The following is a 22,403-nucleotide window of genomic DNA, read 5'->3' as shown; positions in this document are numbered from 1 at the left end:
TGAACGTTTCAAGTTTTATAAATAAGAAATTACAAGAAAGAGTTTTCGTGAGACTTTATTACATCAAATGTACAAAAGTAAAGACTACAACTCTTCTTGTGGGCACCATTGACAACAAGTCCATCTTTCAGGAAGAGTCGGATTGGCGTCTGCCATGATTTTGAACTCTGTACTTGGAAGATAGGATTCCTTTCTGCGATGCTTGACTGTTGGACCTATATCACCGGTATCTGCTCGGAGGCTGATCCCTGAGTGGCCAGCTTTTCCAGTGCATCCGCTTCTTCGTTCACGCTTCTTGGAATCTGTGTGATTTTGCAGAGCTCAAACTCGTTCGCGAGGTTTTTAACTTTCTCGGCGTAGAGCGACATCTTTTCGCCTTTAGCCTTGTAGTCATCTGGCCCGGTGAGCGCTATTTTGACTCCTGACCCTTTGTCGTTCGCCGCTCCGTCTACGTGAATTTCCCATATGGGATGCTCTATTGGTCGGTCGGTGAATTTGGCGATGAAATCCGCCACACCTAGCCTTTAACAGCTGGTCAGGGTTTAAATTGGATGTTGTACTGAGTCAGCTCGATTGATCACTTCATGAGTCTTCCGGACACGTCTGGCTTCTACAGGACTTGTCGGAGTGGGAAGTTGGTTAACACCGTGATTGGATGCGCCAGGAAATAATGCTTTAGCTTCTTGGAGGCCATCACCAACGCGTACGCCGGCTTCTCTAACTCCGGATATCTTCCTTCGGCATCGTTTAGACGCCGGGAAGTATAGTAGACGGGGAGTTGATGATTTCCCTCATTTTTTACGAGGGCCGAGCTGACCGCGTGCTTTGATACCGCCAGGTAGATATCGAGGGGCTCTCCATCCTCTACTTTTCTTAAATTTGGCGGCCATGCTAGATGTTCCTTCAAGGATTCGAAGTCTCTGTTGCACTGTTATGTCCATTCGAAATCCTTAGACCCTCTCAGCGCGTTGAAAAAGTTAACGCTTCTATCCGTGGATCTCGAGATAAAGCGGCTTAGGGCTGCGATGCAGCCGGTAAGCTTTTGTACTTCTTTGATATTCCTGGGCGACTTCATCTCGAGTAGCACCGTGATCTTTTCGGGATTCACTTCTATCCCTCTTTCATGGACGATGTACCCGAGAAATTTCCCTGCAGAATTACCAAAAGTACATTTTAAAGGGTTAAGTTTCATGCGGTATTTTCTCAAGATCCCGAAGGATTCGCTTAGATCTTTGGCGTGTTCGCTTATTTTGCGAATTTTTACTAGTAGATCATCGATGTATGCCTCCATCGTATTCCCGAGTAGGTCTGCAAACATGTTGTTTACCAATCCTTGCTATGTACCACCCGCATTTTTAAGACTGGAGGGCATTACTGTATAACAGTAGAGTCCTCGATCAGTAATGAAAGGAGTGTGATCCTGGTCTGGACCATACATAGAGATTTGATTATAGCCCGAATATGCATCCATGAAATTTAAAATTTCATGTCCTGCTGTTGCATCGACTAGTTGATCTATCCTCGGCATGGGGAAACTATCATTTGGGCATGCTTTATTAAGATCTGTAAAATCTACACAAGTTCGCCATTTGCCATTAGGTCTTTTAACTAGTACGGGATTAGCCACCCAGCTCGGATATTTGGTTTCTCTAATCGATTTGTTTGAGATTAACTTATCTACTTCTTCTTTTAAAGCAGCATATATCTCGTTATTTAGAGCCCTTTTTTGTCTAATTGGTCTTTCTTTGGGGTCTATATTCAGCCTATGACATGCTAGCTCGGGATCTATCCCTATCATACCAGCTTGAGACCATGCAAATATATCCAAGTTTCTAGAAAACAGACTAGAGAGTTGGGATTTCATACCTGACTCGAGATATTTCCCGACTCTGAGCTTCTTCAGTGGCTGATTTGGATCAGGGATTATTTCTTCGATCTCATCTCCAGGTCTAATTGTTGTCAATGGTGCCCACAAGAAGAGTTGTAATCCTTATATTGTACATTTGATGTAATAAAGTCTCATGAAGACTCTTGCTTGTAATTGCTTATTCATTAATAAAAAGTTGAAACGTTCATTCATTCTTCCTTGTCTGTTCTTTATGATAAAACATTTGTCTTTAGTCCATAAACAAAATTAACAACTTGCGAAGAGACAAATGTAGATTTGCATGAACAAACTCTTCGTAGTTTGCTTAAAATGATATATTCTCAATCTAAGGGTCAAAGGACTATTGACCTCAGTATGATTGTTAGAAGAATCTATGCTGTCTGGTTATGAGGCATTGAGAGTTGGAGACTCTATAGTTCTTCTAGGTATCTTCCGAAGGTACTGAATTGACCATTGCACTTCTAGAGACAAGATAAGAACAAACTATTTAACCTCTTATGTCTCGAAGTCACTACGTATTAATTGCATCGTGCTTACCTTAATCCTGAAATGAGACATGTCATTTCACACCTTACGTATTCTCATTTCAGAAAGTCAGAGTTCGGACTCACTATGTGATTCCGAACAAGGCCTATTGGTGAAATATTAAGTTGTGAGAATGTCATGAGTAACTTTGTGAAGATCTCATAGATATGGAATTCATGTACAAGATTGCTGAAATGCAATGTATATCACCTCATGCTTTGTTCCTTGGAGTGTGAATAAATGAACTAGTCAGTGTCCAAATTGAGTCTTGACTCTTTTGGATGAAACAATGTGACTTGTTAGCTCCTCGTCAATACATTGTTTCTAACTTATTCACAAGTGACAATGGAGTTGAGGAAATAACAGCTAGAAGGGTAAAATGGTAATTTTGTAAATCCCGACTAGCTGATGATATTCATGAAGGGTAAACACTGATAATATTCTGTGGATCCACTCATTACAATTAGGTTGAATTCTTGAGTAGAAAATAAATTCATTTGAACCGAGAGATTTTCAGTGTCAACTCTTTAGTGGAGTCAGTTGACATTAAGCTAAACTTGGAAAATGTTTGTGAACTTTTGAGTCCAAGTATTTAGCTCAAGCTTTGTTCATTTGGATCCATGAGGTCACTGTCACGAATCACATCGAGTAGGAATAGTTAAACTGGAAGCTAAGTCAAAACAAGAACGAAAATTGTCAAAAGGGTATTTTTGTCTTTTGAGACATAGGATGAAATGAATGTCAATAAATTTTTTGACATGGTCATTTGAGGCATGGAACAAAATAGGAAACAAATCAAGGCTTCTAGAATGCCTTGTTGGCCGTGTGACTCTATGAAGGAAAAAGGGAAATTGGCTCATGAATATGTGGTATTCTATAGAAGAGGAAACTACCTTATAGAAGGTGAGACCTCTCCTATAAATAGGAGCCTCATTCCACACATTTCATTCATCCAAGTTTAAGAGATTTGAGAGACTCTCTCTCTAGAACTTGTCCGATCCTCTCTCTCTCTCTCTAGTTAATTTTCGGTTTTTGTTTTGGCACCTAGGTCCTCATTTTACCTAGTGTTTAGCTCTGCGACTTCAAGACTCGTTCTTAAGTCGTCGTGTTTAAAAGTGCCCACACACTAATTCCTTTTCTCTCGAGTGATTTAGTGATAGAAACTTTCGTGGTTGCTCGAGTTGCCGAGGAAGGAAGAGAGACGTGCTGCGAGGGGAGACGAACGTTGCAACCTTTTTCCAAAAGCTTCTCAATGTTCAAGCGTCTAAAAAGGTTAGTAAACTTCTATGCTCATAATAGTTTTATTTATATGTACTTGCTCTTTGTCTAGGTTAGTAAAAATTGTTTTACTTGAAAAAGAAAATTTTTAAAATTCCGCCGCTTAACGAAGCGTTAAACTTTTTCTTAAACCATAGATCAATTCCAACTCTAATTACATCTCGGCTGGGCAGACGTGGATCGAAATCAAAACCGATTGTCATCACCTTCAGTGTAGCTTTGCTCTGACTGTTTTTCATATACTCCGTGTAGCAACTTCTTGCCAACGCCTGGGTTCCCTGGACTTCACCAACTCCCTGGTCGGTCGGGAATTTAATCTTCAGGTATTCCATGGATGCTATGGCTCCGAGCGCCTGTAATGTGGGTCTTCCGATGATTGCGTTGAAGGAGGACGAACCTGGGACCACTACTTATAAGGGATTGGTAGTCTTTTATTTCGCAATCTCTCCTACGGTTATTGGGACTGAAATGACACCCCGAGGCCGAATATAATCACCGGTGAATCCATATAGATTTTTTGGGGAATGGGCTAGCGAGTCTTCCTTGAGTCCCATCCTTGTGAAGGTCTCTTCATAGAGGACATCTATCGCGCTTCCTGTGTCGACTAGGATCCTGTGAACTAGTCGGTTACCTATGAGGGCCGAGATTACCAGTGGGTCGTTGTGCGGGTACATCACATTCCGAGCGTCTTTGGTAGTGAAAGTGATTGGTTCCGCGCTCGACTTGATGATTTTGTTCAGCCTTTGAGTGGCAGCGAAAAGGATTTGTCGGTGGCTGGCCTGAGCTTCGCGGACGTAATTCTTCTGGGCGTTTCGCGTATTACCTCTTACATGAGGCCCTCCGACTATTAGAGAGATTTCTCCATAGACTTCTCTCTTTTCTTGATCTTCGGGTTGATCTGACTTGAATTTCTTTAATGATCCTCTTCGGATTAAAGCTTCTATAGCTTCTTTCAGGTTGAAGCAGTCGGCCCTCCGATGTCCCACGTCATTGTGAAACGCGCAGTATTTGGTTTTATCTCTCTTCGAGACGTCCTTCTTGATACGGCTAGGCTTCCCAAAGTCCTCATTTTCTCGAGTAAGCGCAAATATTTCCTCAATTGGAGTATTAAGGGGGGTGATATTTATCAAACATACTTGCGAAAGATTTTTTAGGGCCAGCTTTCGATCTGCTCTTCTTTGATGGGTGAGAATCTTCTATACGTCGTCCCCGATGCTCCTCGCGTCGAGGCCTTAGGGCCTCAGCCTTCAGTGCTGCCCGCTTGGCTTCCTCGACATTTATGTATTTCTGGGCCCTTTTCAAAAAATCATTATAGTCTTTAGGACTTGTTTTTTGAAGTGACCACCAGAATTCTGACTCTGATCGGATTCCCGATGTGATCCCAAAGAGTCTGAAGTCTTCGTTGAGCTCATCAACTTGCAGTGCCTGTTCAGAGTAGCGATTTATGTAATCTTTAAGTGGTTCGTCATGGATTTGCTTCACGCCTAGCAGCCTCTCCTTTGGGACCTTTCCTGAGCTTGATCTGACAAAGTGCTCCATGAACTTGCTGGACAGTTGTTTCCACGATCCCACGGAATTCGGCTTGAGCTTCATGTACCATCTTTTGGCCGATCCGGCTAAGGTGATAGAGAATGCTCGGCACATGACTTCTGGGCCAACTCCCTGCAGATGCATCCATGACGAGAATGTATCAAGATGATCTCCGGGGTCGGTCTTACCGTCATAGGTCGGTATAGTCGGCATTCTGAAGCGTTTCGGCAAGGGGTGTGCTAACACTCAAGCGGTGAAAGGGGAGACGGTTTCTCCAATCTTTGGGGCGGGTTCTCTCCGGCCTAAAGCGACTTCCTCAATTCGACGCTCCAATTTTTTGAAATTTGTCTCATTGGTGCTCGCGCCGTCGCTCGTCCCCGAGCTCCCTCCATGATCGTTCATGGTCTGGGAACGGCTTCTTTCTCCGGAAGGTTGGTACCTGTCAGGGATCTTTCCCTGGCTGACCTGGAAGCCATCCGAGTCGGAATCTTCCCATTCCCTTTCATAACGATCCTTGGCGTGTCTCCGGGATTTCTTAATCCTCGGTTCCTGCTCCATGGGCTCTTTCCCGGATCGATGAAAGGGCTCTTCATCGGGGATCACCAATGTGCTCCTCATAGTGACCCTTTTCGCCCGAATCCTCCCGTGTAGCTCTGTATTGCTGGTCTCCAGTGCCCAGATACACTTTCGCATTTCCTTGAATTATTCAGCAAGGCTGGGCTGTCGGTGGACCTCGGCCATTTCCTCCGCGGTGATCGGTAGAGTGCGGTTGTGATGCTCAATCTCTGCGTCGAGATTGCCATCTGCTGTGTTATGGTCTGGAATGGATTAACTGGCCATAATTCTTTAGCTCCCCTCCTTCTAGCGCTAAAATGTTAACCTGAAAAATTGGTCACACTTATCTTACGAAGTAATCTGAGTTCCGAGTACACAGCCTCGAAGAGTCTCAGGACCTAGGCAAGACTTTCTCTAAATAAAGACGAATCTATTACAAGAGAGCAAAATAGATTAGAGTAAACGTTAAAGCTAAATCTAGTTCTTCTTCTTTCCAGAGATAGTCCATCCCATTGTCTTCTCGAAGTCTCTATTTATAGAAGTCTGGGGGCTTTTACAGTTGTTTGTGGGTGTCGTGGGAGAGAGTTTAGGAATCGTGGGGTGATCAGCCTCACGTTCTCTGGCGGTTATTTGGTATTCCCTCTCTTTTGTGAAGAGTGGGTGGTTATTTACGCTTTCCTTGGTGTTAACCGTTTAGGTGAGCGTTTTGATTCAATATTACACGTGTTTTATTGTCCGACTAGCCTTTCTTTTGTCATATTGTCTTCTATTCTCTTCGAAGTTCTGAGTAATAGGGTCCGTTCTTTTTTTATATGAACGTTCATTCCTTAACCTTCGCGAGTCCTCGGACCTTTGGGTACGAACTCTATTGCTGGATATCTCTATTCTCGGTGTGCCGACTATATGTTTGAGTTCGACGAATTCTATGAGTAAAAGTAGCCTTCCAGTTTCTTAGTATTTAGTAAAAATGGTAAGGAACTAGAATAAGTCTAATCTTTGATTCAATTAGAACGTTACACTTTTACTAGCTTTTCTTCTGTTCGGATTTATGCCGACCAGGCGTTCGTCCTATCTTCGTCAAACGTGTTTTTATTTCTAAACGCGGTTGTTTCGCTCATGGGGGTCGTGACCATTCGCATCCACCGTTAGATTGGTGTGGCTTCTTCGACATGCTTGATCCTGACCTTTCTTTTGATCGTTCGGTGCCACGCATAAAAGGGGGAGAATCTGTCGGTCCTATTCATTTTCGTCTTCGATTTTGAATTTTTCTTCTTCCTCTCTTTTCGCTCCGCGTTTTCAGATATTTCGGCGACTTTTTCGGCGAAGATTTTTGTTTTAGTCATCTGTTTTTCGGCGCCTTTGTCATTATAAATCTTTGGGTAAGTCTTTCCTTACTGGTTTATTTTGTTTTCCTGCAATGGGTGTTAATTTTTTTATAGAATTGCAAAAATTTGGGCGCCGGGATTTGTTGGGTATTCGGAGTTCTGAGGTGTGCAATTATTTTTCCGTAGGATGTTTAGATTTCCCTTATTTATAGGATATGGGAGGTTCGTTTCGACCTGATTTGAGGATCGACTCCCGAATAGTCAGAAGGACCGAGCCCGATCCTAAGAAAGTGATCCTTCCTTCCGGGTCGAGCATTCCTTTTTTCCGGGAACGTGAGTGGTACCACATTCTCGAAGTCGGCTAGGATCGGCTTGTTTTTGCTATAGAGCTCTCCTAGGTGTTCCACCGTCCACCCTTTCATCCTGCACTCATGGGTCGGGAGCTAAAAGATCAGATTTTTTATCCTTCCCTGTTTGATTGCAGGGAAGACATGTCTTCGGAGACGACCGTATCAGAGTCTCGTGAATGGGACAGGAGACTTGAGACCAATCCTGACCGAGCACGTTCCCCCGAGCTCGAGGCGAGAGGTACTAGTCCTTCGCCGGAAAGTGACATTATTTACCTTTTTTCTATATGATGGTGTTAACCTGAAAAATTGGTCACACTTATCTTACGAAGTAATCTGAGTTCCGAGTACACAGCCTCGAAGAGTCTCAAGACCTACGCGAGACTTTCTCTAAATAAAGACGAATCTATTACAAGAGAGCAAAATAGATAAGAGTAAACGTTAAAGCTAAATCTAGTTCTTCTTCTTTCCAGAGATAGTCTGTCCCCTTGTCTTCTCAAAGTCCCTATTTATAGAAGTCTGTGGGCTTTTACAGTTGTTTGTGGGTGTCGTGGGAGAGAGTTTAGGAATCGTGGGGTGATCAGCCTCACGTTCCCTGGCGGTTATTTGGTCTTCTCTCTCTTTTGTGAAGAGTGGGCGGTTATTTACGCTTTCCTCGGTGTTAACCGTTTATGTGAGCGTTTTGATTAAATATTACACGTGTTTTATTGTCTGACTAGCCTTTCTTTTGTCCTATTGTCTTCTCTTCTCTTCGAAGTTCTGAGTAATAGGGTCCGTTCTTTTTATATATGAACGTTCGTTCCTTAACCTTCGCGAGTCCTCGGACCTTTGGGTATGAACTCTATTGCTGGATATCTCTATTCTCGGTGTGCCGACTTTATGTTTGAGTTCGGCGAATTCTATGAGTAACAGATGGTTTCTCATACCCCAACAACGTATACCTTAATAGTAGTGAGGTTTTATAAGCAAATTTTCCCCGCTTCTATTCTCGTTTTTATGATTGTGTTTGTATTCTTACATTTATATATTATTGCTATTTATTATTATTATTTGCTAATGACGAGGGAAATATTCAACATGCAAAGAGAATATGCTTTGCGAAGTGTATGAACAGTGCAGAAATATTCCTTTTGTTGATGATCTTCGGACAGAGAGGTCACTTTTCACATCCGATTCTTATCTCTTTTATGAAACTATCCGTTTCTTACCTTTGCTATAGGATATAACGACGCTCTAAACCAAAATGCTCTCAAGTCCAACAACCATTGTAAGGCATGATTTAAATAAAATACGATAAAGAAAGACGTGTATTTTTATGTGAAACGCAGCATATATATCATTTCTGAACTAAAGGTCTTAGTAACGGGCTTAATTTACTCGGTCAGAAAATTTGGGATAAATATTAATAAGAGGGAAAAAAAATTAATGGTACATAACTAATTGAATGAAACAAATAAAACAAAAAAAAAACAAAAAACATCTTGATCCCTGAACGACGACGCAACACAATAAAATGTCTTCGACGGCAGAGCCAGGTCCAGGGCCAAAGTCCACCGACGCTGTGGTCTTCTTTTTTACTATCAACTTATCTTTTCCTCAAAAATGAACACTAGACTGTGATCGCAGGGGGGAAAAAATACAACTCCATAAAACTTAAAATGTGCTTTTGGGCAATTCTCCACCTTATCGCTTACCGTAATACAACTTACTCTCTCCTTCAAAGGGTGGGTTGGTGCCTTGGTGGGCAAATTTGAATGACGAAAAGTAAATTAAAAAAAAAAAAGATGACGACAAGGTTCTCATGCTGTTTAAACAAAAAGATCAAAAAACAAAAGATCACAACCTCATCAGAGAAGACCACGGCACGCATTGACATCGGAAGCTTGCGATTCCAAAACCACTTGTCCGTTCGGACTCCCGTTGTCAACGACCCGCATCACTCCATTGAAAACAGTCGACTGATATCCGCTCTCTGGCCCGACTTTCTCGATGGCCTCCTTCACGATTTTGAAATCCACGCACCCGCTAAGAACAAGTCCCCCTAGTATCTCCCCGAAGCTTGGGGGTGCTCTCGGGAAATCAATGCCCAGATCCTCCAGGAGCGGAGCATAGAGCAGACACCCCGTCGCAATGTCCTCGGCAGAGATAACCTTCTTGTTGCACAGATGCTCGAAAAGCTTGACGATGGGCTCGACGATTGGTGGGCCTTTCTCAAGTGCCAGGCAAACGGCTTCCTTGACGAACTCAGGGTGGAAAGACGGGGCCTTTAGCTCCTCCACGCATACCAGCGCTTCGTCGAGATTTTTGATTCCGAAGTATTCCTCCAAGAGAGAGACCGTCTTTTTGCGGAGAATCTCGGCACTGAAACCCGCCGTTGGAGGAGGAGCCAGTGGCTTCGCGACTACGATCGGGGCTGCTACCGGAGCGGGAGGCTCGGCCACAAATTCCGTGCGAGTGAGAGGAGCGCCACCGCTGCCCTGCAAGAGGGCACTGGACTTTCCGATGATGACTCCACCGCTGCCTTGGGGTAAGAGCCGGGTCGTCACCGAAGTTGACTTTCCGACCAAAGAAGCTGACTGGCCACCCCTCGGCATGGAACGGATTCTGGCCGTTTCCCAGTTATCATTGTCGATTCCAGGCATCCCAGGCATCTTCCGGGCTCCGGGCATTCCGGGCATCATTCCACCGGCGCCGGGCCTTCCCATCGGGAACCCTCCGGGGCTCGTACTCCCTTGAGCACTCGAAACCAGGCCGCGGCTGTTTCTCATGCCTGCAGTCGCGCCTGGGCGTAATCCGAGATTCTTCTCTGCCTCGGAATGGATTTCCGTTATAGTCTTGGCTTTGATCTGTAAAACAAGAAATCAGATATACATAACCAGTTTGTGATTTCCTCTCCTACTGAAAAAGCATTGAAAGTGTGCTCACCTCCTCACGCCTGGGTACCCAGCTGTTGGAACGCAACTCGAGCACATCACGCACCATGAACTTCAATCTTGGAGCCAACTTAGGAATTGTTGTTAATTCCTTCAATCGGCTGAAATACATATCATTGATGCGCCTCGATTTGAGGCTCTCGTCCAATTGCTTACCAATTGTGTTGAAGAACTGGCAAATAGCCTCAACATTTTCTTCAGCGGGGCACTCTTTGGGGTCGGTTCCTAAGAGTTCCTGTTTGGAAAACCAATACATAATGATTGATAACCATATCAACCGATTCCGGACGCCATTTTCTAGCTATTTCTAAATAAAACAAACCAAACCTGAACAATGTGATGGACTATCTTTTCAGGTACGATCTTCTGCTTCAGAAGCTCTCCAATCAATTTTATATTTCCTAGTGTACGGATTTTGACCACTCGTTCTTTGTCCCTACGCTCAGCCTCTAGTTCAGGACCAGTCATCTTCTCTAACTCCTGCCTGAGTTTGTCAGCGCCTTCAAAAGCCTCCTGACAGATATTCAAGAGGACACGCTTGAATGTGATTTCTTTACCATCTGGCTCGTCTGAAGGGAACGAGGGAAGCTTCTCATTGAGATCGAAACAAAGTCGTGCGTACATGGGGCAAAAAGTTGGCTCAAGAACAGACTTGTCGAATATCAGCGAAATAACCCCCTGTAATAAACAAAGTCATAACCGCTAGATCTTAAAATTTAACAATCTAAATTAATATTCCAGGTTAAATGAAGATGCAAAGATAATATCTTACCTTCAATATGTCAGCTGACGTAATGCCGGAGTCAATTAGTTGACCTTTGAGGACATCGAATTTCTCTGGTGTCAACTTATTCAGAATTCTGTATTACAAGAAAATTATAATTAAAAATTGCACAAAATACTGCTAAAAGAAATAATATCTTATCCTCCACATAGCAGAGATTGTTCTATGGGAATAATAAAACCTTGCTATCCTCATCAACTCTTCACCAGAAGTCTAGCATGAAACAGAAAACATAATATCATTCTCGTAAAGGACATGCACAAGGGAAATAAAATGCACAATCTTCTGCGTTTCAAGCTGAGATCTACAATTGCTACTATAATGTGTGCTAGGTTGAGGGACAACTGGACAGTTTCACTTTAACCGAATAACAATAAAATCACACACCTTATTTCAAACAGCTATTAGGGTACACAGAGCAAGGTATTTTCATATTATTTTGAAGGCTGCAAACCTAATAACAATAAAATCACACACCATCTTTCTAACAGCTATTAGGGTACACAGAGCAAGGTATTTTCATATTATTTTAAAGGCTGCAACATATGATAAATGCCATAAACCACACAATCAGAATCATAAGCGATATTTTTCACAGTAGTATACCCTTTCACAGTCTTCAATACACGGTCCTTGTCAGATAAATGTCCTCTCCTTGTTGACCATGGCACTTCAGCCTTGGCGAGAGCAGGAGGAGGTCCTCCCTGAAAAAATAAGACACAAATCCCATAATGAGAGTCCCAAAATTGCATGATATGCTAGCGAATAAACTAAAACAAAAAACATGAAAACCATGGTTGACGACCAAGCAAAATAAAAAAATGGAGCTTCGGAAAGCTCGACTTGAATTTTATATTTGTGTGCATAAAAACACAGGTAGGAGCTTTAAGTTCACTCAATTAATTATACAAGTGATGTCAAGTATACAACAAATTAAGCAAGTAATAAGCACTATGAAAATTCACAACCAATAAGATTATCCATTGGAAGATCAGAAAAATAATCATGAAATAATACAATGTCAAAGGATTAGCAAACAGATACTAATCGACAGCAGGTAGCCGAACCTAGAACACAAACAATCAAATGAGAACCAATCGACATTAATTACCGGTTCATTGGAAGCTATATGTGCCCTTGCAAACTGGGAGTTTTGCTGGTCTTGACGATTAGACTGGTTTACATCTTGCTGTCTGAAATCAGCTCGATTCACGAACTCCTTGTTCTCCCGAAGAGCCTCCCAAGATCTTTCCTCTCCTGAGGCAGGAACTTGAGCCGACCGGCCACGCCAGTCACGATTGTCTGGCTCGGTGTAACGACCCTGAGGTGGATTTGGTGGCTGAAAAAGTGACCGACTTTAGATAAACTATGCCATAAAAATCAAAAGAACATGTATTCATAAACATCACGATAGGGAAGACAAAACAAACAGCTAACAGAAAGCTCACATTGGTTTCTGCACATTGGTTTAAAACTGTAATCAAGAGAGAAAGCTCACATTGGTTTCTGCACGTCCCCAGGTTTGGTCTTCACCAAGAAATTCAGTTTCAACTTCTAGTTTGACTTTCAAAATCTCCTCAGGTACCTCAGCCCCAACCTATACCCAAAAAAAAATAGTGAATTACAAACAGTTCAATGACAACAAGTGCGATATGACACAGTAATGATGAGAAAAATAAACGGTAAAGCAGCAGTGAACCTATATGCCATGTTCTCTATGCAATATCATTAAAACTGCATGATAAAATAAATAATTACCTGCTGCAGCTGCAAAAGCTGGTCCCGATTGTAGCGGACGCGCTCACGAGCCTCAAACCGTGGGTCTCCAGACTGCAAATAGTCAGACAGTTGGGAGAAAAATAAATAAACGAGAAACTAAGATTACAAGATTTCAATATGATTGTGACGCTAAAAAAATCAATGGCAAATATCATATTAATATATTCTAAAATCACTCCCTGACTGTTCAAATGGCCAACCAGAGCATTAACAGATCTGAATTCTAACAAACCAGCACAAGATTTACCATCAAGAATCTAACAATGTGGTCTAACTCTATAATATATATACAAACACACACACACTCAGTTCAAGTTTTGAGCTACAGATTTCACAGCCAAGATTTTAACAAATAAAGATAGCTAGTCCTATTAACACTGGACTGACCTACGAGACTTGAACCACACACTGTAATGCGAGTGATTTTAAAATAACTACAAGCTAAGTCCTAACCATACAGCAAATAAAAAATAAAATTCACACCAGCTTCGTAACCGTCTAAATTCCAAAGCATATTCCGTTACACATATAAAAATGTTGGGCAAGATTAGATTTTTTTATCAATTTTCCCATATTTGAAGATTCTGTGGACAATTCGAAACTCGATTAACATTAACGCCCACCTAAAAGTCTCCAAGTTAAATCTTTGTCCATATTCACAGCAGGTACACAAACTAAGTGGCCACCAAGAATTATGACATTTAATTGATTCAAAACTTTACATAAACACAATATGTAGTGCCAAAAACCTATTCAACAATTAACCATTAGAGAAATATCCATCTCAAATAATGAAAAATAAAACGTAGAAACATGCCATGTTTGTAGATTCTTTATGGGCAATTCCAAACTCTATAATGCCCACCTAAAATTCTACAAGTCAACTCTTTGTCCATATTTACAGCAGGTACACATACTAGGCGGCCAGCCAAGAATTAGGACATTAAACTAATTCAAAACTTAAAAGAAGCATTTTATACTGCTCCAAAACCTATTTGGAGATGAATCAATTATCTGAATCAATGAAAAAAAAAAGGTAAAACACTTTTTACAACTCTGCCGAAAAAAAAACAGCGAAGGCTTTCGTAAAGCTTCGAGAAAAAAATTAAGATCCACTAAAACGCTCACGAGGCCAATCCCGATCCGCCTAAAGACTCAAACTTTAACCTTGCAAATCCAATACAAAGCCATAAGGACTCATGAAATACTTTCTCGCACCGAAACTTCCATAGATCCAGATGAGAGCGAAGAGGATCGAAGGCGATACCTTTAGAGAGAAGGTCGGAGGAGCGCCACCATGGGGGCGGAGGAGAGGAAGATCGGAAGAGAACGACGAACCAGTGACCGACGAAGACGAAGACGACGATAAAGAGTCGACGCGAGAACCAACTCCGACAACCCTACCTCGACCGCCACCAGGTCTCAAGCTCAACACCGTCTGATCACGCTGATGCATGCCTCGGATTAATCTCCGCCGTCCGATAGAGAGAATATAATAACAGAGGGAATTGGGGGATTCAGCGGCTGAGGGAAGCTGCTGAATCTGATGCGATTCTAGAGAGAGTAGAGAGAGAGAGATAGGGTTTCGTACTTTCGTTGTGTTGCGATGTTTGTTTCTCTCTCTTCTTCTGAAAAGAGAGAAGTAAAACGATGAATATTTTCCTAGAAAACCCTTTTGTCTCTCTATATACTTATTATCGTTGAGTCTTGCCCTTCATAATTTTCTTTCTTTGATTTGATTAAAAAAAAGTATTTATTGGGATGTGATAAATAGTAAAACTCAAAATATGTAATTTCATTAATCATTCCATTTGAATGACTCAATTTTGGAGAGAGATTTTAATATGATTTCATTCATTTATTTAATACAAAATTTTCGCAATATTACATGTTAACGCTCGATTTAAGGGTAAAAAAAAAATTGTCTGCAGCTCGATCTAAAGATTGAATCTTGAATACTACTTTTTCATTGAGTCTGATTTTTCAAGGGAAACGGACCAACGGAAAATACCTCGGGCCTGCGTCCCGAGTGTCCGAAGATTTAAGCCAAATTTCATCGTTTTGACATCCAAATTAGCGTTTTTCAGTTTTTTACTTATTGGCATGTCAAACTCACATAAGATATATGAATTCCTAATAACTTTTCGCGATCTTCGCGTTGGGACGGTTTCGGAAGAGTGATCGGTGAAATTCCGACAAGGTGAACGGGGGAAGGGTAAAATCGTAAATTTCGCCCTCGGTCCGGAATTTCGACTTTCACCGGTGAATTGTAAGCGTAAACGAGCATTTGAACAAGACTCGGAGCGATTTTTGGTGAAATTCCATTGTTTCAGCCTCCGAAAAAAATAATTCGCAAAAAAAGAGGGATGCAACACGAGGACTTCCCAGGAGGTCACCCATCCTAGTACTACTCTCGCCCAAGCACGCTTAACTTCAGAGTTCTGATGGGATCCGGTGCATTAGTGCTGGTATGATCGCATCTGCAAGCATTAGCGCGCATTATCTATATAAGAATCAACGCCGCGACTCCCAAAAGCCATAACTACGTCTTCGGTGCACCAACAATCACATAAAATATATGAATTCCTAATAACTTTTCGCGATCTTCGCGTTGTGACGGTTTCGGAAGAGTGATCGGCGAAATTCCGACAAGGTGAACGGGGGAAGGGTAAAATCGTAAATTTCGCCCTCGGTCCGGAATTTCGACTTTCACCGGTGAATTGTAAGCGTAAACGAGCATTTGAACAAGACTCAGAGCGATTTCTGGTGAAATTCCATCGTTTCGGCCTCCGAAAAAACTAATTCGCAAAAAAAGAGGGATGCAACACGAGGACTTCCCAGCAGGTCACCGATCCTAGTACTACTCTCGCCCAAGCACGCTTAACTTCGGAGTTCTGATGGGATCCGTTGCATTAGTGCTGGTATGATTGCATCCGCAAGCATTAGCGCGCATTATCTATATAAGAATCAACGCCGCGACTCCCAAAAGCCATAACTACGTCTTCGCTGCACCAATAATCACATAAAATATATGAATTCCTAATAACTTTTCGCGATCTTCGCGTTGGGACGGTTTCGGAAGAGTGATCGGCGAAATTCCGACAAGGTGAACGGGGGAAGGGTAAAATCGTAAATTTCGCTCTCGGTCCGGAATTTCGACTTTCACCGGTAAATTGTAAGCGTAAACGAGCATTTGAACAAGACTCGGAGCGATTTTTGGTGAAATTCCATCGTTTCGGACTCCGAAAAAAATAATTCGCAAAAAAAGAGGGATGCAACACGAGGACTTCCCAGCAGGTCACCGATCCTAGTACTACTCTCGCTCAAGCACGCTTAACTTCGGAATTCTGATGGGATCCGGTGCATTAGTGCTGGTATGATCGCATCTGCAAGCATTAGCGCGCATTATCTATATAAGAATCAACGCCGCGACTCCCAAAAGCCATAACTACGTCTTCGGTGCACCAACAATCACATAAAATATATGAATTCCTAATAACTTTTCGCGATCTTCGCGTTGTGACGGTTTCGGAAGAGTGATCGGCGAAATTCCGACAAGGTGAACGGGGGAAGGGTAAAATCGTAAATTTCGCCCTCGGTCCGGAATTTCGACTTTCACCGGTGAATTATAAGCGTAAACGAGCATTTGAACAAGACTCAGAGCGATTTCTGGTGAAATTCCATCGTTTCGGCCTCCGAAAAAAATAATTCGCAAAAAAAGAGGGATGCAACACGAGGACTTCCCAGCAGGTCACCGATCCTAGTACTACTCTCGCTCAAGCACGCTTAACTTCGGAATTCTGATGGGATCCGGTGCATTAGTGCTGGTATGATCGCATCTGCAAGCATTAGCGCGCATTATCTATATAAGAATCAACGCCGCGACTCCCAAAAGCCATAACTACGTCTTCGGTGCACCAACAATCACATAAAATATATGAATTCCTAATAACTTTTCGCGATCTTCGCGTTGTGACGGTTTCGGAAGAGTGATCGGCGAAATTCCGACAAGGTGAACGGGGGAAGGGTAAAATCGTAAATTTCGCCCTCGGTCCGGAATTTCGACTTTCACCGGTGAATTGTAAGCGTAAACGAGCATTTGAACAAGACTCAGAGCGATTTCTGGTGAAATTCCATCGTTTCGGCCTCCGAAAAAACTAATTCGCAAAAAAAGAGGGATGCAACACGAGGACTTCCCAGCAGGTCACCGATCCTAGTACTACTCTCGCCCAAGCACGCTTAACTTCGGAGTTCTGATGGGATCCGGTGCATTAGTGCTGGAATGATCGCATCCGCAAGCATTAGCGCGCATTATCTATATAAGAATCAACGCGGCGTCTCCCAAAAGCCATAACTACGTCTTCGGTGCACCAAAAATCATATAAAATATATGAATTCCTAATAACTTTTCGCGATCTTCGCGTTGGGACGGTTTCGGAATAGTGATCGGCGAAATTCCGACAAGGTGAACGGGGGAAGGGTAAAATCGTAAATTTCGCCCTCGGTCCGGAATTTCGACTTTCACCGGTGAATTGTAAGCGTAAACGAGCATTTGAACAAGACTCGGAGAGATTTTTGGTGAAATTCCATCGTTTCGGCCTCCGAAAAAAATAATTCGCAAAAAAAGAGGGATGCAACACGAGGACTTCCCAGGAGGTCACCCATCCTAGTACTACTCTCGCCCAAGCACGCTTAACTTCGGAGTTATGATGGGATCCGATGCATTAGTGCTCGTATGATCGCATCCGCAAGCATTAGCGCGCATTATCTATATAAGAATCAACGCCGCGACTCCCAAAAGCCATAACTACGTCTTCGGTGCACCAAAAATCACATAAAATGTATGAATTCCTAATAACTTTTCGCGATCTTCGCGTTGGGACGGTTTCGGAAGAGTGATCGGCGAATTTCCGACAAGGTGAACGGAGGAAGGGTAAAATCGTAAATTTCGCCCTCGGTCCGGAATTTCGACTTTCACCGGTGAATTGTAAGCGTAAACGAGCATTTGAACAAGACTCGGAGCGATTTTTGGTGAAATTCCATCGTTTCGGACTCCGAAAAAAATAATTCGCAAAAAAAGAGGGATGCAACACGAGGACTTCCCAGCAGGTCACCGATCCTAGTACTACTCTCGCTCAAGCACGCTTAACTTCGGAATTCTGATGGGATCCGTTGCATTAGTGCTGGTATGATCGCATCCGCAAGCATTAGCGCGCATTATCTATATAAGAATCAACGCCGCGACTCCCAAAAGCCATAACTGCGTCTTCGGTGCACCAATAATCACATAAAATATATGAATTCCTAATAACTTTTCGCGATCTTCGCGTTGGGATGGTTTCGGAAGAGTGATCGGCGAATTTCCGACAAGGTGAACGGGGGAAGGGTAAAATCGTAAATTTCGCCCTCGGTCCGGAATTTCGACTTTCACCGGTGAATTGTAAGCGTAAACGAGCATTTGAACAAGACTCGGAGCGATTTTTGGTGAAATTCCATCGTTTCGGACTCCGAAAAAAATAATTCGCAAAAAAAGAGGGATGCAACACGAGGACTTCCCAGCAGGTCACCGATCCTAGTACTACTCTCGCCCAAGAACGCCTAACTTCGGAGTTCTGATGGGATCCGTTGCATTAGTGCTGGTATGATCACATCCGCAAGCATTAGCGCGCATTATCTATATAAGAATCAACGCCGCGACTCCCAAAAGCCATAACTACGTCTTCGGTGCAGCAATAATCACATAAAATATATGAATTCCCAATAATTTTTCGCGATCTCCGCGTTTGAACGGTTTCGGAAGAGTGATCGGCGAATTTCCGACAAGGTGAACGGGGGAAGGGTAAAATCGTAAATTTCGCCCTCGGTCCGGAATTTCGACTTTCACCGGTGAATTGTAAGCGTAAACGAGCATTTGAACAAGACTCGGAGCGATTTTTGGTGAAATTCCATCGTTTCGGCCTCCGAAAAAAATAATTCGCAAAAAAAGAGGGATGTAACACGAGGACTTCCCAGCAGGTCACCGATCCTAGTACTACTCTCGCCCAAGCACGCTTAACTTCGGAGTTCTGATGGGATCCGTTGCATTAGTGCTGGTATGATTGCATCCGCAAGCATTAGCGCGCATTATCTATATAAGAATCAACGCCGCGACTCCCAAAAGCCATAACTACGTCTTCGCTGCACCAATAATCACATAAAATATATGAATTCCTAATAACTTTTCGCGATCTTCGCGTTGGGACGATTTCGGAAGAGTGATCGGCGAAATTCCGACAAGGTGAACGGGGGAAGGGTAAAATCGTAAATTTCGCCCTCGGTCCGGAATTTCGACTTTCACCGGTGAATTGTAAGCGTAAACAAGCATTTGAACAAGACTCGGAGCGATTTTTGGTGAAATTCCATCGTTTCGGCCTCCGAAAAAAATAATTCGCAAAAAAAGAGGGATGCAACATGAGAACTTCCTAGGAGGTCATCCATCCTAGTACTACTCTCGCCCAAGCACGCTTAACTTCGGATTTCTGATGGGATCCGGTGCATTAGTGCTGGTATGATCGCATCCGCAAGCATTATCGCGCATTATCTATATAAGAATCAACGCCGCGACTCCCAAAAGCCATAACTACGTCTTCGGTGCACCAAAAATCACATAAAATATATGAATTCCTAATAACTTTTCGCGATCTTCGCGTTGGGACGGTTTCGGAAGAGTGATCGGCGAATTTCTGACAAGGTGAACGGGGGAAGGGTAAAATCGTAAATTTCGCCCTCGGTCCGGAATTTCGACTTTCACCGGTGAATTGTAAGCGTAAACGAGCATTTGAACAAGACTCGGAGCGATATCTGGTGAAATTCCATCGTTTCGGCCTCCGAAAAAAATAATTCGCAAAAAAAGAGGGATGCAACACGAGGACTTCCCAGCAGGTCACCGATCCTAGTACTACTCTCGCCCAAGCACGCTTAACTTCGGAGTTCTGATGGGATCCGTTGCATTAGTGCTGGTATGATCGCATCCGCAAGCATTAGCGCGCATTATCTATATAAGAATCAACGCCGCGACTCCCAAAAGCCATAACTACGTGTTCGGTGCAGCAATAATCACATAAAATATATGATTTCCCAATAATTTTTCGCGATCTCCGCGTTTGGACGGTTTCGGAAGAGTGATCGGCGAATTTCCGACAAGGTGAACGGGGGAAGGGTAAAATCGTAAATTTAGCCCTCGGTCCGGAATTTCGACTTTCACCGGTGAATTGTAAGCGTAAACGAGCATTTGAACAAGACTCGGAGCGATTTCTGGTGAAATTCCATCGTTTCGGCCTCCGAAAAAAATAATTCGCAAAAAAAGAGGGATGCAACACGAGGACTTCCCAGCAGGTCACCGATCCTAGTACTACTCTCGCCCAAGCACGCTTAACTTCGGAGTTCTGATGGGATCCGTTGCATTAGTGCTGGTATGATCGCATCCGCAAGCATTAGTGCGCATTATCTATATAAGAATCAACGCCGCGACTCCCAAAAGCCATAACTACGTCTTCGGTGCACCAATAATCACATAAAATATATGAATTCCTAATAACTTTTCGCGATCTTCACGTTGGGACGGTTTCCGAAGAGTGATCGGCGAAATTCCTACAAGGTGAACGGGGGAGGGGTAAAATCGTAAATTTCGCCCTCGGTCCGGAATTTCGACTTTCACCGGTGAATTGTAAGCGTAAACGAGCATTTGAACAAGACTCGGAGCGATTTTTGGTGAAATTCCATCGTTTCGGCCTCCGAAAAAAATAATTCGCAAAAAAAGAGGGATGCAACACGAGGACTTCCCAGGAGGTCACCCATCCTAGTACTACTCTAGCCCAAGCACGCTTCACTTCGGATTTCTGATGGGATCCGGTGCATTAGTGCTGGTATGATCGCATCCGCAAGCATTAGCGCGCATTATCTATATAAGAATCAACGCCGCGACTCCCAAAAGCCATAACTACGTCTTCGGTGCACCAAAAATCACATAAAATATATGAATTCCTAATAACTTTTCGCGATCTTCGCGTTGGGACGGTTTCGGAAGAGTGATCGGCGAAATTCCTACAAGGTGAACGGGGGAAGGGTAAAATAGTAAATTTCGCTCTCGGTCCGGAATTTCGACTTTCACCGGTGAATTGTAAGCGTAAACGAGCATTTGAACAAGACTCGGAGCGATTTTTGGTGAAATTCCATCGTTTCGGCCTCCGAAAAAAATAATTCGCAAAAAAAGAGGGATGCAACACGAGGACTTCCCAGCAGGTCACCGATCCTAGTACTACTCTCGCCCAAGCACGCTTAACTTCGGAGTTCTGATGGGATCCGTTGCATTAGTGCTGGTATGATCGCATCCGCAAGCATTAGCGAGCATTATCTATATAAGAATCAACGCCGCGACTCCTAAAAGCCATAACTACGTCTTCGGTGCACCAATAATCACATAAAATAAATGAATTCCTAATAACTTTTCGCGATCTTCGCGTTTGGACGGTTTCGGAAGAGTGATCGGCGAAATTCCGACAAGGTGAACGGGGGAAAGGTAAAATCGTAAATTTCGCCCTCGGTCCGGAATTTCGACTTTCACCGGTGAATTGTAAGCGTAAACGAGCATTTGAACAAGACTCGGAGCGATTTTTGGTGAAATTCCATCGTTTCGGCCTCCGAAAAAAATAATTCGCAAAAAAAGAGGGATGCAACACGAGGACTTCCCAGGAGGTCACCCATCCTAGTACTACTCTAGCCCAAGCACGCTTCACTTCGGATTTCTGATGGGATCCGGTGCATTAGTGCTGGTATGATCGCATCCGCAAGCATTAGCGCGCATTATCTATATAAGAATCAACGCCGCGACTCCCAAAAGCCATAACTACGTCTTCGGTGCACCAAAAATCACATAAAATATATGAATTCCTAATAACTTTTCGCGATCTTCGCGTTGGGACGGTTTCGGAAGAGTGATCGGCGAATTTCCGACAAGGTGAACGGGGGAAGGGTAAAATCGTAAATTTCGCCCTCGGTCCGGAATTTCGACTTTCACCGGTGAATTGTAAGCGTAAACAAGCATTTGAACAAGACTCGGAACGATTTTTGGTGAAATTTCATCGTTTCGGCCTCCGAAAAAAATAATTCGCAAAAAAAGAGGGATGCAACACGAGGACTTCCCAGGAGGTCACCCATCCTAGTACTACTCTAGCCCAAGCACGCTTCACTTCGGAGTTCTGATGGGATCCGGTGCATTAGTGCTGGTATGATCGCATCCGCAAGCATTAGCGCGCATTATCTATATAAGAATCAACGCCGCGACTCCCAAAAGCCATAACTACGTCTTCGGTGCACCAATAATCACATAAAATATATGAATTCCTAATAACTTTTCGCGATCTTCGCGTTGGGACGGTTTCGGAAGAGTGATCGGCGAATTTCCGACAAGGTGAACGGGGG

The 22,403-nt window shown here is 43.2% G+C and overlaps 2 protein-coding genes, 12 non-coding genes and 6 pseudogenes across 14 annotated transcripts; all 20 read right to left on the bottom strand.

Annotated features, from left to right (window-relative positions):
* Positions 1-215: 215 nt before the first annotated feature.
* Positions 216-5,434, bottom strand: LOC149397524 (uncharacterized). Its single transcript, XM_089614244.1, has 6 exons — positions 4,828-5,434; positions 4,188-4,763; positions 3,885-4,088; positions 1,049-1,149; positions 615-928; positions 216-522 (listed from the first exon to the last, which is right to left on the bottom strand). The coding sequence occupies exons 1-6, from the start codon at positions 5,432-5,434 to the stop codon at positions 216-218; spliced, it is 2,109 nt and encodes a 702-aa protein (XP_089470370.1).
* A 3,631-nt stretch (positions 5,435-9,065) lies between these two features.
* EIFISO4G1 (MIF4G domain-containing protein / MA3 domain-containing protein) lies at positions 9,066-14,626 on the bottom strand. Its single transcript, XM_089614809.1, has 9 exons — positions 14,212-14,626; positions 12,924-12,995; positions 12,664-12,762; positions 12,277-12,504; positions 11,772-11,869; positions 11,154-11,241; positions 10,709-11,059; positions 10,374-10,616; positions 9,066-10,294 (listed from the first exon to the last, which is right to left on the bottom strand). The coding sequence occupies exons 1-9, from the start codon at positions 14,398-14,400 to the stop codon at positions 9,296-9,298; spliced, it is 2,367 nt and encodes a 788-aa protein (XP_089470935.1). The 5' UTR covers positions 14,401-14,626; the 3' UTR covers positions 9,066-9,295.
* On the bottom strand, positions 13,514-13,624 carry LOC149397523 (small nucleolar RNA snoR103). Its single transcript, XR_016299323.1, has one exon. It is a non-coding gene; the product is annotated as a small nucleolar RNA snoR103 (small nucleolar RNA).
* On the bottom strand, positions 13,761-13,866 carry LOC149397522 (small nucleolar RNA snoR103). Its single transcript, XR_016299322.1, has one exon. It is a non-coding gene; the product is annotated as a small nucleolar RNA snoR103 (small nucleolar RNA).
* A 681-nt stretch (positions 14,627-15,307) lies between the features above and the next one.
* On the bottom strand, positions 15,308-15,426 carry LOC149397520 (5S ribosomal RNA). The gene has a single exon (XR_016298562.1). It is a non-coding gene; the product is annotated as a 5S ribosomal RNA (ribosomal RNA).
* Positions 15,427-15,760: 334 nt separating this feature from the next.
* On the bottom strand, positions 15,761-15,879 carry LOC149397519 (5S ribosomal RNA). The gene has a single exon (XR_016299226.1). It is a non-coding gene; the product is annotated as a 5S ribosomal RNA (ribosomal RNA).
* A 334-nt stretch (positions 15,880-16,213) lies between these two features.
* Positions 16,214-16,332, bottom strand: LOC149397518 (5S ribosomal RNA; annotated as a pseudogene).
* A 334-nt stretch (positions 16,333-16,666) lies between these two features.
* Positions 16,667-16,785, bottom strand: LOC149397517 (5S ribosomal RNA; annotated as a pseudogene).
* A 334-nt stretch (positions 16,786-17,119) lies between these two features.
* LOC149397516 (5S ribosomal RNA) lies at positions 17,120-17,238 on the bottom strand. The gene has a single exon (XR_016299084.1). It is a non-coding gene; the product is annotated as a 5S ribosomal RNA (ribosomal RNA).
* Positions 17,239-17,572: 334 nt separating this feature from the next.
* Positions 17,573-17,691, bottom strand: LOC149397515 (5S ribosomal RNA; annotated as a pseudogene).
* Positions 17,692-18,025: 334 nt separating this feature from the next.
* LOC149397514 (5S ribosomal RNA) lies at positions 18,026-18,144 on the bottom strand (annotated as a pseudogene).
* A 334-nt stretch (positions 18,145-18,478) lies between these two features.
* LOC149397513 (5S ribosomal RNA) lies at positions 18,479-18,597 on the bottom strand (annotated as a pseudogene).
* Positions 18,598-18,931: 334 nt separating this feature from the next.
* On the bottom strand, positions 18,932-19,050 carry LOC149397512 (5S ribosomal RNA; annotated as a pseudogene).
* Positions 19,051-19,384: 334 nt separating this feature from the next.
* LOC149397511 (5S ribosomal RNA) lies at positions 19,385-19,503 on the bottom strand. Its single transcript, XR_016299264.1, has one exon. It is a non-coding gene; the product is annotated as a 5S ribosomal RNA (ribosomal RNA).
* Positions 19,504-19,837: 334 nt separating this feature from the next.
* On the bottom strand, positions 19,838-19,956 carry LOC149397510 (5S ribosomal RNA). The gene has a single exon (XR_016299181.1). It is a non-coding gene; the product is annotated as a 5S ribosomal RNA (ribosomal RNA).
* Positions 19,957-20,290: 334 nt separating this feature from the next.
* On the bottom strand, positions 20,291-20,409 carry LOC149397509 (5S ribosomal RNA). Its single transcript, XR_016299179.1, has one exon. It is a non-coding gene; the product is annotated as a 5S ribosomal RNA (ribosomal RNA).
* Positions 20,410-20,743: 334 nt separating this feature from the next.
* LOC149397508 (5S ribosomal RNA) lies at positions 20,744-20,862 on the bottom strand. Its single transcript, XR_016299057.1, has one exon. It is a non-coding gene; the product is annotated as a 5S ribosomal RNA (ribosomal RNA).
* A 334-nt stretch (positions 20,863-21,196) lies between these two features.
* LOC149397507 (5S ribosomal RNA) lies at positions 21,197-21,315 on the bottom strand. Its single transcript, XR_016299178.1, has one exon. It is a non-coding gene; the product is annotated as a 5S ribosomal RNA (ribosomal RNA).
* A 334-nt stretch (positions 21,316-21,649) lies between these two features.
* LOC149397506 (5S ribosomal RNA) lies at positions 21,650-21,768 on the bottom strand. The gene has a single exon (XR_016299056.1). It is a non-coding gene; the product is annotated as a 5S ribosomal RNA (ribosomal RNA).
* Positions 21,769-22,102: 334 nt separating this feature from the next.
* LOC149397505 (5S ribosomal RNA) lies at positions 22,103-22,221 on the bottom strand. Its single transcript, XR_016298596.1, has one exon. It is a non-coding gene; the product is annotated as a 5S ribosomal RNA (ribosomal RNA).
* Between the last annotated feature and the right edge of the window lie 182 nt (positions 22,222-22,403).

Source organism: Urtica dioica, chromosome 5 (assembly GCF_054948205.1).
Source record: "Urtica dioica subsp. dioica isolate 48M chromosome 5, U.dioica_male_clone48M_v1_H2, whole genome shotgun sequence".
Lineage (NCBI taxonomy): Eukaryota > Viridiplantae > Streptophyta > Magnoliopsida > Rosales > Urticaceae > Urtica > Urtica dioica.
This window is presented reverse-complemented; position numbering and strand designations above follow the sequence as displayed.

What these genes read in the sequence shown, in the direction of transcription:
- LOC149397524 (XM_089614244.1), bottom strand. Translation starts at nt 5,434, where the DNA reads ATGCCGACTATACCGACCTATGACGGTAAGACCGACCCCGGAGATCAT. An exon ending in AAATCTATATGGATTCACCG is followed by an intron (nt 4,089 to 4,187) that starts GTGATTATATTC and finishes TAGTGGTCCCAG; the next exon opens with GTTCGTCCTCCTTCAACGCA. An exon ending in CGCCCAGGAATATCAAAGAA is followed by an intron (nt 929 to 1,048) that starts GTACAAAAGCTT and finishes TGGACATAACAG; the next exon opens with TGCAACAGAGACTTCGAATC.
- EIFISO4G1 (XM_089614809.1), bottom strand. Translation starts at nt 14,400, where the DNA reads ATGCATCAGCGTGATCAGACGGTGTTGAGCTTGAGACCTGGTGGCGGT. An exon ending in AGCTTTTGCAGCTGCAGCAG is followed by an intron (nt 12,763 to 12,923) that starts GTAATTATTTAT and finishes TTTTGGGTATAG; the next exon opens with GTTGGGGCTGAGGTACCTGA. An exon ending in GGGGACGTGCAGAAACCAAT is followed by an intron (nt 12,505 to 12,663) that starts GTGAGCTTTCTC and finishes TCACTTTTTCAG; the next exon opens with CCACCAAATCCACCTCAGGG.